The sequence below is a fragment of the Phoca vitulina genome, unplaced genomic scaffold, assembly GCF_004348235.1.
Source record: "Phoca vitulina isolate PV1807 unplaced genomic scaffold, GSC_HSeal_1.0 scaffold9, whole genome shotgun sequence".
NCBI lineage: Eukaryota > Metazoa > Chordata > Mammalia > Carnivora > Phocidae > Phoca > Phoca vitulina.
Window position 1 is genome coordinate 59,822,376 of NW_022589712.1, and position 17,068 is coordinate 59,839,443.

General features: G+C 38.2%; 1 protein-coding gene across 1 annotated transcript; it reads right to left on the minus strand.

The window, feature by feature from the left end:
* Nucleotides 1-2,228: 2,228 nt before the first annotated feature.
* Nucleotides 2,229-14,567, minus strand: TSTD3 (thiosulfate sulfurtransferase like domain containing 3). Its single transcript, XM_032408180.1, has 4 exons — nucleotides 14,431-14,567; nucleotides 3,561-3,734; nucleotides 3,302-3,461; nucleotides 2,229-3,017 (listed from the first exon to the last, which is right to left on the minus strand). Exons 1-4 carry the CDS (start codon nucleotides 14,501-14,503, stop codon nucleotides 2,945-2,947), a joined length of 480 nt encoding a protein of 159 aa, XP_032264071.1. The 5' UTR covers nucleotides 14,504-14,567; the 3' UTR covers nucleotides 2,229-2,944.
* Nucleotides 14,568-17,068: the final 2,501 nt, after the last annotated feature.

A 17,068-nucleotide genomic window follows, 5' to 3' on the forward strand; every position in this document is an offset into this window, starting at 1 on the left:
GAACCCTTTGCTTCAAAAATATACAAGTGCAGTTATATTTGGGTAAACAGAATACATTGTCATAAGTTTTCTTTAAAAAAGTACCAGGAATCCAAGGTATTATAATTGTAAAATCTGGTTAAATTTCCTCCAAGTTGGAGATACTAAGTCCCTATCCCATACTTACAAAAGTCATGTTAATGTGTACCTTGGGTTTTTCATTTTTATTAATCCTCATCAGCTGTGTCTGTTTAGCCCATCCACCATCTGCTGGGTTTTTAATTTCAGTTATTGTATCTCTATTTGATACTTTTTTGTAGTTTTCATCACTTTAATAATTTTTGTCATTTAAGTCATTGAATATATAAATCAGTTATTTTAAAGTCTGTCTGAAAATTCCAACATGTAGATTATCTGTAGATTTGTTTCTATTGTTTTTTTCTTCTTTTTCTATCTTTTTTTTTCTTCTTTTTCAATCATGAGGTCTTATTTACTGCTATTTCTAATAAATTTTATAGAATTCTGAACATTGAATATGACGAACTGTAGGGAATGTTTGTGGCTCCAGCTCAGGGGTCTGTAAACTGTGCCCCATGGGCCAAATCTTACTTGCCATCTAGTTTGGCCTGGCCTTTGAGCTAAGAAGGTTTGCCATATTTTTAAATGGTTGAAAAATAATTAAAAGAAGAGTATGTGGCAACACATGAAATACAAAATTCAAACCTAAGTCGCCATAGTTTGGTTGGGACCCAGCCACGCTCATTCGTTTATGTACTTTGCCGTAGTTAGGCTGGAACCCAGCCACACTCATTCCTGTATGTACTGTCTGTGGTTGCTTTGTGCTACAGTAGCAGAGTGGGGCAGTTGCAACAGAGACCTTATGGCCCACAAACCTAAAATATTTATTGTTGCCAACCCCTTACTCTAGATAATGACATCTTTCTCCAAGAGAGGATTTACTGCTGGTAGGCCATTACATTATCAGGAAGATCACCTTAATTCATTCAGGGATTTAGTTGATTCAAAGCCAGTCTTAACATTTTATGAGGGTTGGTCAATTTCTGGCTCACCTTTACTCCTAGGGTATAGTTTCCCAGGGGTTCCAACTAAACGTCCGGTGTATTTACCCAGGTTCTCATTCCTTGATGGGCCCCCAGTACTTCAACCACAACTTCCCTTCTCTCTGAGATTGTGGCTCTTCAAATCCCACCTTAGTATGTTTGTACTAGTAACCTTTGTTTATATAGATACATAAAGAAGATCAATTTAAAGGCATGAAGGAATTACTAAAGCAGCAAGGACCTGAAGAGCTATGGTCCAGAGAGCAGGAAAGCTGTAAAGGATGACCCAACACTGAGGAGCGTGCATGCATGCATGAGTGCGTGTGTGTTTACTTTCCAGCTTTTCTAGTTCTTATAGGGAGTTTGCTCTGCTAGAAACTAGACGGACATTATCAGAAATAGAAGTTCAAGATGGTCACATCACTTCCCTACTCCAGATTCTCCAGTGGCTTTATAATACCATTTAGGACAAACCAAGTCCTGATAGTTACTTCCTAGGCCTTACACAATCTGAATGACTACTGAAATGAGATGAAACACATTTAGGCCTGAAGAGGCACAGAGGGAAGAAAGCACAGAGTTGTACCACTAGGGCACTAAGGCATATACTCACGCTAATGAGAGTTGTTTATATTTAAACTTTTTTCCCCTATTTTCTTTATTTTTAATTGAGATAATTACAGAAAATGTATGTTTTCAAGTGTTCAGTTTTGATAAATGTATTACTTATGTACCAACACCTTGTTCAAGATCTAAAGCATTTCCATCACCCTAGAAATTTTCCTCCTTGCTTATTCCAGTTAATCTTCCCTCTACAGAAGCAATCACTTTGATATTTGTATCTTTATAGATCATATTAATTTTTTAGGTTGCAAATCATATCACTACCATGCTGGTTACAACACGGCCATGAGTCTTTGGATGGTGTTAATGTATTTTCATTGTTCATATTTCACCTACTTTTCTGGATCTCAGATTCTTGGTGTTTTAAGACAAAGTCTGCTTTTTTTTTTTTTTTTTTAAGATTTTATTTATTTGACAGAGAGAAAGACAGCACAAGTAGGCAGAGCTGCAGGCAGAGGGAGAAGGAGAAGCAGGCTCTCCACTGAGCAGGGAGCCGGACGTGGGGCTCAATCCCAGGACCCTGGGATGACGACCTGAGCGGAAGGCAGATGCTTAACCGACTGAGCCACCCAGGCGCCCCCTAAGTCTGCTTTTTTAAATTTAACTTTTATATACCTCTGCTAGAAATCAAACCTCTTCAAAGAAGAAGCTCATCTTTTTTATTCTCTTTTTAGCATTTGGAATATGTAGCATAGGATCTAAGCCAAATAAAAGTGTTCAAGAAATGCTTACTAGCTGTTTTTATTTTATTCAATATTCACTAAATATTCATTATGGGTGAAAGGTATATCAATCAGAAATATCTGTACTGCGTATCATTACAGGAAAATATATTTTATGAATTTTCTAAAATGGGAAAATTTACAAATTATTTTAATCATTAAAAAAAATAACTTATCTAGCTCATAGCCTCTTTAATGAATAGAAGCTAGGCTAACACAAATGGTCATATGTTATGATTGGGTACTACAAGTAACCTGGGCTTGGGAATACTATTGTACTATACTAAACTATTTAAAAATTAATTTCTAGAATCCCAACCCTTATATTTCCATGGCAAGTCACATACATTATTTCAATCCTCCATAGCCTTTGGGAATAGGCAAGGGTGCATAGTATTCTCAACTTGCAGTTAAGGAAAAGATCCAACAAATAATCGAATTACACAAAATCCCCTTTCCATTAACCAGTGATGCCAGGGCTAGATTATTATTCTTTTGTTCATTTCACTATCCTAGGCTGCACGTACACAAGGGACGGGCCAACTTGTATTCCAGAATTCAATTTCCGTGTTTCTTCTCTGAAAATTCATAGGTTACCCATTCCTTCCATCCTCCAGCATAGTGTTGAGCACTGAAAACATATAGCAAAGTTAGTGCTGTAAACATTTCCTCCTGCTTTATAACACAAGGTTGATAGGAACTTTAGAGATTAGAGGTGCAATGACTACTCTAGACTTTAAACCTACTTAAAAGACCGTTACTTTTGAGTAGGATGAAAATACAGTCTCTTAGTCTCTAACCTATTACTAACATAGTAATTACAAAAAAATTTTCCAATCAACCAGTAAACATATAATACATATGAAACATTGCTATACACATTCTTGAATACATTTTTATAATTCATCTATGCACCTGTTAAAGCCCAGAGATATGGCCATGTCCAAAGCCTTCTTGCTTCTCACTCCGGCTAAACAAGAGAACACTAGACTGTCAGATTTGGATGGTTTTACTTCATTGTACTTCTCTTTGAAGTCTTTTGGGTTCATCTGTAGAGCTTCACCTACCTCATCCACTGAAAGAAAATGTTCAGAATTTTAATTAAATTTTAGATACAGTAAATTACTGAATATATACTTTTGTGATAAAGCAATTCAAGTCACATGTCACTTACGTGGTATATTGACAGACCCAGGAATTTTTCCATACTCGACAATTTCCCATGTCTGTCTAACATCAATTAACATAATTTTTTTGGAATTCAAGAGGTTCTTAAGTTCCTTATAAGTGACATCTTTAAAAATAGCAGTACAAAAATTGTGGCAGCTTCCTTTTGTTGACTTCAAACCTGGAAAGAATAAAATAATTTAGGCACCTTCAAAGTAACATTGCTATTAACATCTGGAAAGCAGGTCAAAGGAATTTCCCCCCTGGTTCCAGCCAGCTAGCTATAGTGATCTTTTGACTTCACTGACCTGTGTATGTATTTTGTACACAGCCTGACAGAGCCACAGGGTGTACCCCTCCCCTCTTGCCCTGCATGCTTAAGGGCTGGCCTTGTGCCAGCTCCATATTCTACTCTCTCCAAGCCCTTAATTGGATGGAACTTGTAAATACACATTCAGCATTTGGTAACTGAATTCTGCAAATAATTTGTAAGTCTAACCATAATCCAAGTTACAATGTTAAGAAAATTTTAATTTCCGGGGAGCCTGGGTGGCTCAGTCATTAAGTGTCTGCCTTCGGCTTAGGTCATGATCCCAGAGTCCTGGGATCGAGCCCCGCATCGGGCTCCCTGCTGCGCGGGAAGTCTGCTTCTCCCTCTCCCATTCCCCCTGCTTGTGTTCCCTCTCTCGCTGTGTCTCTGTCAAATAAATAAAATCTTTAAAAAAAAAAAAGAAAGAAAATTTTAATTTCCCCTTGCAAGCAAAGATAATAAGCCATATGTTAGATGTGGGAAACTTACATGTGAAACTACACTTGTAAGTAACTTAAAGGCACTGTTTGTATCTGTTAAATAATTGGTGAGGCGCCTGGCTGGCTCCGTCAGAAGAGCATGGGGCTCTCGATCTCGGGGTTGTGAGTTCAGGCCCTATGTTGGGTGTAGAGATTACTTAAATAAAAGCTTAAATAATTGGTAATATAATACAGTACTGGGTAAGAACCTGTAAAATAGATTCATGGGTCCACACTGATATAAGGATATAATTGAATAAGTGGGGAGAAGGGATTATTTCAATTGATAAATGTAGAATGAATGATGAAAAGAGAAAATCACCATTAGGTTAACATCGAGTAATAATTATTTCAGCAAGAGCCATTGACAGATGCTAGAGTTAGTGGGTGAAATTTTGATGAGAAATAGGATAGTATCTCCCCAGGAGATGCTTACTAAATAAGAAAAGGAAACACCTGAAAGATACCACTTTAGCCAATTATTCAAAGATCACTTCACTAAAAAAAAAAAAAGATCACCTAGTAATGAGAAATGTCGACAACATGTACTCTCTGATATGATGCTCAAAGAAGAGCACATCACTTTCTTAGTATTTTTGCCAAAATCCATGCCCTAAATCAAATCAGAGGAAAATCTCAAACTCAATCTACAAAATAATCAGTACTCTTAAAAAAGTGTCAACGTTATGAAAGACAGAGACTGTGGAACTGTCACAGATTGAAGCAGACTGAGGAGCCATGACAATGTAATAACAACATAGAATCCTGGATTGGCTCTGGGACTATAAAGACCGCAGTAGGAAAACTGGTGAAATTCAAATAAGGCCTGTGGATTAGTTAACAGTATTATGTCGGTATTACTTTCCTGATTTCAATAATTGTACCATGTGAGATGCTTACATTAGGGGAAGTTGAGTAAGAATAAAGGGAACTCCATTTTACTTCTGCAACTTTTCTACAGGTCCAAATTGTTTTTTAAGCATGAAAGAAAACCCAAAAGATTTTTTAAATAAAATAAAAATTTTAAAAATTTAATAATCATATTTCACAACAAAATGACCACTATAAGGTAAATAATGCTTCAAATGTTTAAAATATTAAATATCTTATAAAGTAAAATTGGTTTAAACAGTATAAACTAGCATAGGAAAAGGTTTAAAGATCTAAGTCCAGAAACACACACGCAATATACCATCTATGAGAATTCAGTATTTGGTAACAGTTATATTTCAGACTAATGGGGAAATTTTGTTCAACGAATATGTAGGGCAACTAGCTAGCCATCAGGAAGAAACTTTAAGCAGGCTATTGTCTCGTTCCTTACATGTAAATAAATTTAAATTTCAGTCTAAAAACTAGTATCTTAGAAGTACCAATAGAAAACATGAGCAGATAATTTAAACCTTGGGATAAGAAGACCATTCTAAACATGGCAAAATCAGAAGTCATAAAGTTTTGACCTCATAAAAATGCTAAATTTGTATATGGGAAAAGAACAATGAATAATTAGAAGATAAGTGGCAGGCAGAAACAAAATATTTGTAACATAGAAAAGACAAAACATTAATAGAGCTCATACAAATAGGATAAGGACAAAATTACCAAAGAAAAATGGTCAAAACACGAACAGGGAATTGACCTGAAAAATACCAATGGTCAATAAAATGTAAAAAGATGCCCTATCTCACTACTTACTAAGGAAATGCAAGATATAAACAAAATTTTTCAAATTTTGTCAGATTTGTAAAAATTAAAAGGATTGATAACATCAAATATTGGTGAGGGTATGAGGAAATGGGTACTCTTACATTGTTGGGAATGTGTAACATTAAAATCTTTTGAAAGGAAAATTTAGCAGGAATAACACTTTATGTAGGCATATCTTTTTTACCTCACAATTTTACTTTTAGGAACCTATCTTAGTACAGGAGTATTAGCATGAATACATACAAATGTATATATGTATAAATATATTCATTGGCAGCATTCTCTGTAATACTGAAAAGTGGCAAGAAGCTGGAAGTCTATCCATAAGGGAATGGTTATAAGTGGTACATTTATACAATGGCATATTATTTAGTGTAAGTTCTCCAAAATATAGTACTAAATTTAAAAAACTAGTTGGAGAGCACAAGGTATAAACTCGGGGTTCCCAGACTTTCTTGGTTCATCCTTTCATGTCTTAGTAAATTTTCTGCAGTGCGCACAGGCCAAAAGAAATGCTTCGCGGTCCTATTTATTAAGTAGTTAAGAAAAGCCAAAAGTAAGTTGTGAAAAACCAGCTTTTCTTGTAAAAACCAAACACTGTTCTATTTTCATTTGTCTTTCTCATTGATAGCAAAAGATGGAAAAATGGATAAATACAATAGTTAAAAAAATAGATTTCCCCGCAATTCTACTCCAAGGTATGTACCCCAAAAATTTGAAAACAGGGACTCAAATTCAGACACCAATGCTCATAGAAGCATTATTCACAATTACTCACAATAGCCAAAAGGTGGAAACAACCCAAGTGTTCATTCAACAGAGGAGTGGATAAACAACGGAATATTATTCCGCCATAAAAAGGAATGAAGTTCTAACACATACTACAGCATGAAATTACAACATTGAAAAAACGCTCAGTGAAGTAAGCCAGACACAAAATAACAAGTATTTTATGATTCCACTTATATGAAATATACAGAATAGGTAAGTTCATAGAAAGTAGGTTAGAGGTTACCAGAAGTTGGAGGGAGGGCTGTTATTGCTCAATGGGTTTGAGTTTCTGTTTGGGGTGATGAAAATTTTTGGAAATACAGTGGTAATGACCCCACAATGTTGTGAATATAATTAATGCCACCGAACTGTACATTCAAAGATGGCTAAAATGGCAAATTTTATGTTACATATATTTTATCACAGTAAATACATTAAAAAAAATAAAAATACAGATTTTCCCATCCTCTTCAGATTTTGAAAAATTGGCCCATGTTATCTACAAGATTCGATCTTAAAATGCCTGGGATAAAACTATTTCTCACTCAACTTGCTGTTTTGTGAATTCCCAGAAGACAAAAAGTCAGCAGGCTGAGTTCACACTTGGTACTATCCCTCATTGTTAGGAACTGGAAAACTATGGTAATTTAAAAAATTGTTAAACTCAAGACAGTGGTGGTACTTCACCACTGGGAAACAAAAATCATCTCGGCATGTAACCTGTGTAACTGAATCAAAGATAGTTATGTTTTTCTTATATATTAGAGTCAAACTGACATTTAACTTTCTCTATACTCCTGTTGGGGGGCATGGGGTGGGGGGAGATGGAGAATAGGTGTATAACCAGTGAGGACTAGATTTCCTAGCTTTCCACTCTGAGCCAAAGCACAAATACTCCCTTAATGAGTCTCAACTCCCCCAAGCCTCTCATGGTATGAGGTCCAGTCCACACTAATTCTTTAGTTAAAGCTATACTGTATTTTTTTGTACAGCAAGGCCTCTACTTGTAAATCAACCATTTCATCTATTGCTTGATCAAAGAAACAACAATCAGTTCCTACACTGAAGGAAAACCGGCTGTTTGGGATTTACTGAGATGATGTGGGGTTCTCTTGAGGGATTCTCAAGAGTAACACAGGCTATACGTGATTTTCACATTTTTGAGCCTCATTTTTGAATAAACTCCAATTTTGCTGTTTCCACACTGGTAAATCTAGCCTCACCTGCGTATTACCTACAGCCTACATAATAAGATACAGTCCGAACTTCTTAGTATGCTCTATCATGTCCTTCAATCTACTTTACCAGCATAATTTACCAGACCTCCTCTTCCCCACTCCTCCTCTCCCTCAATAACCCTACCCTCCAGCTACATTTTTACAGTGGAAAGAGCAGGGATTTTAGAGTCAGATAAACCAGGTTCAAATCCTGGCTTGTTTGTCCACTTAGCTCTGTAATCCTGGGCAGATTACTTAAACTCCCTGGGACTTAGTTTCTTATTTATAAAACAGGAATAATATTTTAACCTTTCTGAGTTGCTGTGAGGTTTAAGTAATCTATTTAGTGCAATCTTTAAATATATATTTTTGCCTTCCTTCATGATTTATGCACACTGAAGGGAAAACCTTCCTTCCTCATCTCTATCTGGCACACTCCCTTGAAGACTCTGTTAAATGCCACTTGTCACTAACCCAACAGTTCTACTTCTAAGTATCTATTCTAGTGAACTACTTGTACATATAAACAAAGAGGTATGTACAATGGTAATTATTGAAGAAATTTTTATAACAGCAGAAAAAAGGAAACCAAAATGTCCATCTATAGGGGACTGGTTAAATAAACTGTGGTAATTCATACTATGGAATATATGCAGTGGTTAAAAGAGTTCTATGTACTGCCATGGAGAGCTTCTGAATACCTAAGTGAGGAAAAAATGCAGAAAAGTATGCACAATAGATCACATTATATATATGATCTACATATGATATGCGAAAACATAATGAGTGGAAGATCTAAATAAACATTTTTCCAAAGAAGACATCAAGATGGCCAACAGACACATGAAGAGATGTTCAACATCATTAATCATCAGGGAAATGCAGATTGAAACCAGAAAGAGATATCGCCTCACTCCTGTTAGAATGGCCATTATCAAAAAGACAAGAAATAACAAGTGTTGGTGAGGATGTAAGAAAAGGGAACCCTAATGCACTGGGCGGGTAAACTGGTGCAGCCACTATGGAAAACAATATAGAGATTCCTCAAAAAAATTAAAAATAGAACTACCATATGATCCAGCAATTCCATTTCTGGTATTTATGTGAAGAAAATGAAGATGCTACCTTGAAAAGATACATATACCATCATGTTCACTGCAACATTATTTATAACAAGCAAGATATGGAAACAACCTAAGTGTCCATTGATGGATAAATGGATAAGGAAATTGTGGTACACACACACACACACACACACACACATGAATTTTCAGCCATAAAAAAGAATGAACTCTTGTCATTTGAGACATGGACCTCAAGGGCATTACACTAAGACAGAGAAAGACAAATACCGTGTGATTGTATATGTGGAACCAAAAACAAACAAACAAATAAACAAACCCTCAAACCCAAGTTCACAGATACAGAGAACAGATTGGTGGTTGCCAGAGGCAGAGAGTGGCAGGGCAGGAGAAGTGGATAAAGGTAAAAAAAAAGGTAAAAATTAAAAAATATTTTTTTTAATTAAAAAAATAAGAATCCTCATCTTCATAGGGAAAGGGGAGAGGGAATGTAGGCCTCGTAGGGGAGAGTAAATGATTTTTAGGAAAGATGAATGGGCTCTTAGAAGAATAGATGGGAGGTATGACAGTTTGTGATAAAGTTGGGGTGTGGTGCTGAGTTCCAGTCTCCTTTCCTGTGATGAGTCAATTGCCCCTGGTTGATGAAACTCCCGGGAGGGGACTTATGAAACTGAGTTCCTTTTGGAGGTAAGAGGAGTTCAGTGAAAGCCTCTCTCTGCATTTGCTGTTTTTCAAACGCCTACAGCTCAAAAAAAAATCAACCTACCAACCCAAATTTCAGTGTGAGATAAATATGATGACCTAAAAATATTTAAAATCACATCATATTAGACAATGCAAATTGAAGATCTAGTATAATTCAGAATGGTCTGATTCATACTGTATACATGTTTAGAGGTTTGTTTTTCTATTACAATTGTCAGGTCTTTTTAGTAAGGAGAAACCTATAGGAATAAGCATTTTTTTTTTTTTTCAAACAGAAAGCGTAAGAAATTTAGGATTACTTCTAGGGGCGCCTGGGTGGCTCAGATGGTTAGGCATCTGCCTTCAGCTCAGGTCTTAATCCCAGGATCCTGGGACTGAGTCCCATGTCAGGCTCCTAGCTCAGCGGGGAGTCTGCTTCTCCCTCTGCCTCTCTCCCCTGTTCATGCTCTCTGTCTGTCTCTCTCAAGTGAATAAATAAAATATTAAAAAAAAAAAAAAAAGAAATTTAGGATTACTTTTATATATCTCAAAGTTCTAGATTCAATTACTGTTTGAAAAATTTTTTTAAAGTTGATTTATTTATGTAATATCTACACCCAACGTGGGTCTTGAACCCATGACCCCAAGATCAAGAGTTGCATGCATGGTCTTCCAAGTGAGCCAGCCTGGCACTCCTATCTTTGAATTATTTAATTTCGATTAGCCTAATGTGATTTAATTAATTGTATGTTTGAAGAAACTATATATAGAAATCATATACATGATTTGGGTTTTTCATAAATTTAGCTTCTTTTCTATATTATAATATAGCATAGTTTTGTACTATGTTGTACTTTAAAAAACTAAGCTAAATTTCACTTAGGGGGCACCTTGGTGGCTCAGTTGGTTAAGCGTCTGCCTTCAGCTCAGGTCTTGATCCCAGGGTCCTGGGACTGAGTCCCATGTCGGGCTCCTAGCTCAGCGGGGAGTCTGCTTCTCCCTCTGCCTCTCTCCCCTGTTCATGCTCTCTGTCTGTCTCTCTCAAATGAATAAATAAAATCTTAAAAAAAAAAAGAAATTTAGGATTACTTTTATATATCTCAAAGTTCTAGATTCAATTATTGTTTGAAAAAATTTTTTAGTTTATTTATTTATGTAATATCTACACCCAACGTGGGGCTTGAACCCATGACCCCAAGATCAAGAGTTGCATGCATGTTCTTCCAAGTGAGCCAGCCTGGCACTCCTATCTTTGAATTATTTAATGTCGATTAGCCTAATGAGATTTAATTAATTGTATGTTTGAAGAAACTATATATAGAAATCATACACATGATTTGGGTTCTAAATTTATTTTTTCATAAATTTAGCCTCTTTTCTTCTATTATAATATAGCATAGTTTTGTACTATGTTGTACTTTAAAAAACTAAGCTAAATTTCACTTAGGGGGCGCCTTGGTGGCTCAGTTGGTTAAGTGTCTGCCTTCAGCTCGGGTCATGATCTCAGGGTCCTGGGATCCAGCCCCGCATCAGGCTCCCTGTTCAATGGGGAGCTTGCTTCTCCCTCTCCATCTGTCCCACCCTCTGCTTGTGCTCTCTCTCTCTCTCAAATAAATAAAAATCTTTAAAAAAAATTTTCACTTAGAAATAGTCTACCATTACTTCCTACCAATTCAGTTTGGTATTCTTTTTATAATTTCAAATAAATAAAGTTTTGATGTGAAAAATGTAACAAATTTGAAACATAAAAGTTTTTGCTTAATAATAATGACAATCATCATAATAACAAATCACTCTTGCCACAGCTATAAAATAAATTTTCTGGTTTATCTATACTCTTCTTTTGGATGTTGACACCTTAGAAACCCCACATCAATATCTGTTGAATATTGAAAATTATTTCTAGAGACCACGTAATGGTCAATATAAACAACACACAACCAAGAAAAAATATATTAGAAATAATGATTGTTACTCCAGAGAGAAAATATTAGGAAGAACACTTGGTGTGCTTCCTTCTCAAATGGGTACTTGGGTTTAGTGTGAACATTTTATGACTTCTAATGTAATCACTTTAATAAATATTTTGACTTTTTGAGAACCACTCACAGCAAAATTTGAAAAGCAAGTGAACCATCCCAGTGAATAAAAGGTTAAAATGGAAATCTTAGATAAGGCAATGCATTTATTGCGTGAAGTGGTGAGTTTAGTATGAAAGGGGAATACCCTATACTAGCTTTCAGCTTCTCAAAGCTACTTGTCTTCTCAACCTCCATTACTACTCGATCACAGTACTTTCCCTTAAATAGCCCAGCGAGTCCCCAGGTCCTCTGAGCTGTCACCTTCCCCAACCTCCCTCTTTATTTAAAGCATCTTCTGTTGCTGGCAGCTGATTCATATTGACAAAGCACCTCCGTGTTTTCTGTTGTTCTTTGTAGGACTAGGATCAAGTAAAGGCCTTTACACAACCTGGCTATTACCGAGAAAGCTACTTAGATTCTTAGAGAGGTCAGAACTCAGGGGAAAGATAGGACAGGATGCGGTAGATGAAAGTTCACTCACTTTGTGCCACCACCAAGGTGTGTGAGTACAGCCCTCAGCTGCAGTGTACATGACTTAATAGGTCGGGTTTGGGATCCTGCTTCAAACCCGCGTAAGTCTAAACAGAAGCAAAGAGGAAGACAAGAACAACAATAAAGCTAGCAGAATAAGACTTGAGGGGATACCTTCAGAGAATAAAGGTAGACAGCAAGTTTTTGTCCTCATGGAAATGTAGGAGACAAAGGACATTTTCAGTGTTATGGGGGGGTCACTGATTAAGTAACAAACACTCATGTTAGCAGCCTCAAGTCATTAAGAAGACAAGGATTGACAGTATTCTCTTTGGAAAGTCTTGGTTGAAAGATTAGAAACCCATCCTGGCAATTGGAAGCAACCTAAATGTTCATACAGGAAATGGTTAAATTAATTATGAAGCATACCATGCAGCATTTACAAGGAAAGAGGCAGACATTTAGTGACTTGGAGAGATGTCCATATTGCTAAATGAAAAAGCTTCCCCTTTGAGATCTATATACACACAAGATACAATACTTACGTTTTACAAATGTCCAGAAAAACATCTGGAAGGAAATAGAAAACTATTCCTGGGGAGTGGGATTGCATGGACAGGAATTCTGGGGCATAGGGGCACCGGGGTGGCTCAATCTGTTAAGTGTCTGCCTTCGGCTCAGGTCATGATCCCAGGGTCCTGGGATGGAGTCCCACATCAGGCTCCCTGCTCAGCCAGGAGCCTGCTTCTCTCTCTCCCTCCGCTGCTCCCCCTGCTTGTGCTCTCATTTTCTCTCCCACCCTGTCAAGTAAATAAAATCTTAAAAAAAAAAAAAAAAAGGAATTCTGGGGCATAAATTAAAAAACAGCAACACCTATATATTATATATGTAGTATTTTTATGTATACATTTATGCATACTCATAAAAAAGTGTTTAGAAGGATGTGTACCAAACCACTTTTGGAGAGGAGGGTGGACTATGGGAGGGTGTATAGAGGGGATCGTAAGCCGCTCTTTATCGTCAGTTTGAATATAATGGGAATACAATAATGTATCACTAGAATTTTTTTTTTAAGATTTTAAGTAATCTCTACACCCAACCTGGGGTTCCAGATTACAACTCTGAGATCAAGGGTTGCATGCTCAACCGAGCCAGCCAGGCACCCCACTAGTAAAAAATTTTTAAAATGAAAAGCACCTTTTCTCTAACACTTTCTCCAACTCGCGGAGAATAATTGCTTTTTCCATTGCAGTCTCACGGGGCTGTGTGTGGTGACTGTTTACTTGTGTCTGTCTTTCCCCAAAATGGAGACGTGAACCGCGGAGGCTGTATGCCCAGCAGGAGGTCTGCATTTCTAGGTGCTCAATAAACAACAAACTTGCATAGAAAAAGCACATTTTAAACTACAGAGGATGTACCAAAAGTTCAAGTGGAGTAACTGGGAGGGAGAGTTGGGGACACAGCGTTAGGCCACAGTCTCTGCAGCTGCATCCACAAATGAAAATTCTGCTAAAGGAGAGGCAGCATGTAAAGCAAAAAGAAGGGACTGGAAGCCTGCTCTTGAGTAATACACCCAACGCCTCCACTAACCGTTTCTCTGGCTTGTTTTGCCGTCCGCAAAATTAGGAGTGGTACTTTAATAGCTCTAACGCGTTATCATTCTAGGTGACTGTTGCCATCAAGCTCTGAGCGCGGCTCCCTAGTGGGTCACAGGTGTAACTCGCAAGCTGGGCTCATCCTTAGTCTCTCTCGGGCAGACACTGGCCGTGTTGCTCGCTCCTCTGAGCCGCCAACTGACTTCACTGCCCAGTCAGGCACCAGTATCTTTATAAAAGCCTCCCCACGCGAGCTCCCTGGAGCAACGCTGGCCTCTCTCCCTGCGTCCCCCAAGAGCACCCCCAGACCCAAGTAGCCCAGAATCTGAAGGAAAGTAGGTGCTATCTTCCCAGGTGCCAAGAGTAATGAGTCTGATTTTTAACTGGAAGCCTCAAGAAGCGAGCACCCCCACCAATGCCATTGCTTCCCCGGGCCGGAGGTTAGGCACTCTCCCTTTCCCCAGGGACCGCCGAGCTCACCCCAGAGCGCAGCCTCCGCGGACCCCAGGATCGCCCGGCGCGCACACCCGAACAGCCGCAGCGGCAGCACCATCGCCGGGTTGCGCCCACCGGGCCGCTGACTTCCTCCTCCGGCTCCTCCTCCTTGTTCTCCGCCGCCCAGCCACCCGCGCCGGGCTCTTGAGCGCCCCCGGGCCGGACGCCGGCCGGAAATGGGGAGTGCTGCAAGGAGTGATGGCTGAGGGAACCGTGCTCTACTCTGAACACTTTAAATTGGAAAGAAACTCGGGAGTTTTTAAGTATTTTAAATATTTAAATAAAATTTAAATATTTAAATTTCGACGCCTGGGTGGCTCCGGCGTTAAGCGCCTGTCTTCCGCTCAGGTCAGGGATCCCAGGCTCCTGGAATCGAGCCCCGCATCGGGCTCCCTGCTCAGCGGGAAGCCTGCTTCTCCCTCTGCCTCTCCCTGCCTGCCCCCCTGCTTGTGAGCGCTCGCTCTCTCTGTCAAACAAACAAACAAACAAATAAATAAATAAATAAATAAATAAAATCTTGAACAAAGACACTGAGAGTTAAGCTTGCTTTTTCTTTTGGATTATTATTTTTTAAGGAGAGACAAAGCTTAAAAGTGGAAAGTAGAAAATATACCAAAGATGAAATTTAAAGATTTTTTTAAAAAAGATTTTATTGATTTATTTTTGAGAGGGAGAAAATGACCGGGGGGGGCGGGGGGTAGGGGCAGAGGCAGAAGCAGGCTCCCCATGGAGCAGGGAGCCCCGGGCGCTGCTCCATCCCAGCACACTGGGATCACGACCTGAGCGGAAGGCAAACGCTTAACCGGCCTGAGCCACCCCGGTGCCGAAATTTAAATATTTAAAGTAAATAAATTTTTCCAACTTACTTTATAACAGGATTCTTGTAGATTAATTTAAAGCAAACTACATAGACGCTTTTCTAAGAACTGCTCCTAACTCCAATAGCTGGTACAACTAATGTCAGTATTAAAATAATCTCATGCTGTCATCTTTCCCCCACAACTTTGATATTTGACTATAACTGACCATAGCTTGTCAGAGTTAGGCCCAACTATTTTATAAAATGTGTTAGTTTGCAACTGCTACTGTAACAAATTACCACAAATTTACTGGCTTCGAGCAATATAAATTTATTATGTACAGTTCTGTAGGCATCAGCAAGCCTGTGTTCCTTCTGAAGGCTCTAGGGCAGAATTTCTTTTCTTGCCTTTTTCATCGACTAGAAGCTGCTGGCATTCCTTGCCCATCTTCAAAGCCAGCAGTTTAGCATCTTCAAATCTCTGACTTATGCTTCTGTTGTCACATCCCTTGCTCTTCCTCTGACCCTCTGCCTCCCTTTTATAAAGACCTTAGTGATAACTTGGGCTACTTGGATGATCCAGGATAATTTCCCTTGCTCAAGATCCTTAATTTAATCATATTTGCAAAGTCCTTTTGCCATGTAATTAATGTAACATGATCACAGGTTCCAGGAATTAGAACACCTTTGCGGGCGGGGAGTGTTATTTAGCTTACCACATAAAGTTTATTATTACTGTGGTTCATTTCCTTATTTTATTTTATTTATTTATTATTTTTTAAAGATTTTATTTATTTGTTTGACAGAGAGAGACACAGTGAGAGAGGGAACACAAGCAGGGGGAGTGGCAGAGGAAGAGGCAGGCTTCCCACCGAGCAGGGAGCCCGATGCGGGCTCGATCCCAGGACCCCGGGATCATGACCTGAGCCGAAGGCAGACGCTTAACAACTCAGCCACCCAGGCGCCCCTCATTTCCTTATTTTAAATGTATTCTCAATTTGGTCCCCCAATATAATGAAAGCTATATTTAACTGCAAATTAATTTATAATGGAAAATTTTAAAATTAATTTCTAAATGGTATTATTAAAGTGTGTGTCCAAGGAATAATTTAATTAAGCAGTTTAAAATTATTCAGTTTTCAAGAATTTATTTATTTATTTATTTTTAAAGATTTTATTTATTTGACAGACAGCACAAGCAGGGGGAGCTGCAGGCAGAGGGAGAGGGGGAAGCAGGGTCCCCGCTGAGCAGGAAGCCTGATGTGGTGCTGACCTGAGCTGAAGGCAAATGCTTAACTGACTGAGCCACCCAGGCGCCCCATTAGTTTTCAGTAATTTAATAATTAATAGCACCACTTCAAATTTCTATGCCAGTGCCATAACTTACAATTATGTTTTTCCAAAATATTTGGAATTTTAGCTATAGTTTCTATATGATCTATTTTGTGGATTAACTTTGAATTAAAATGTCATTATATGTTGTAAATTCATGTACTCCCCATGGCATCCCCAAGCTGTCCTGAATACATCAAAACCATAGGTAGTATGAACACAGGTATGGAAACAATGAAACAATGTGCTTGGCCTCAATAAATCATATTCAATTTGATTTATGCTTTTGCAAGAGCACATATTATGAAAGAATTCTTTTTCCAATGTTCGTGACTAAGTATTTGAGAAATATTTTTCTGCAGGATTTTTTATCTGAAAAGATGAATAGCTCCTCCCACAACTAGTACAGTGCCAGACTTGGTTTATTAGCAAAAAGTCTTGTCAAAAGAGAATCTTGATTATTGTTCCTTGGACAAGTGTCCAAGTTCTTCT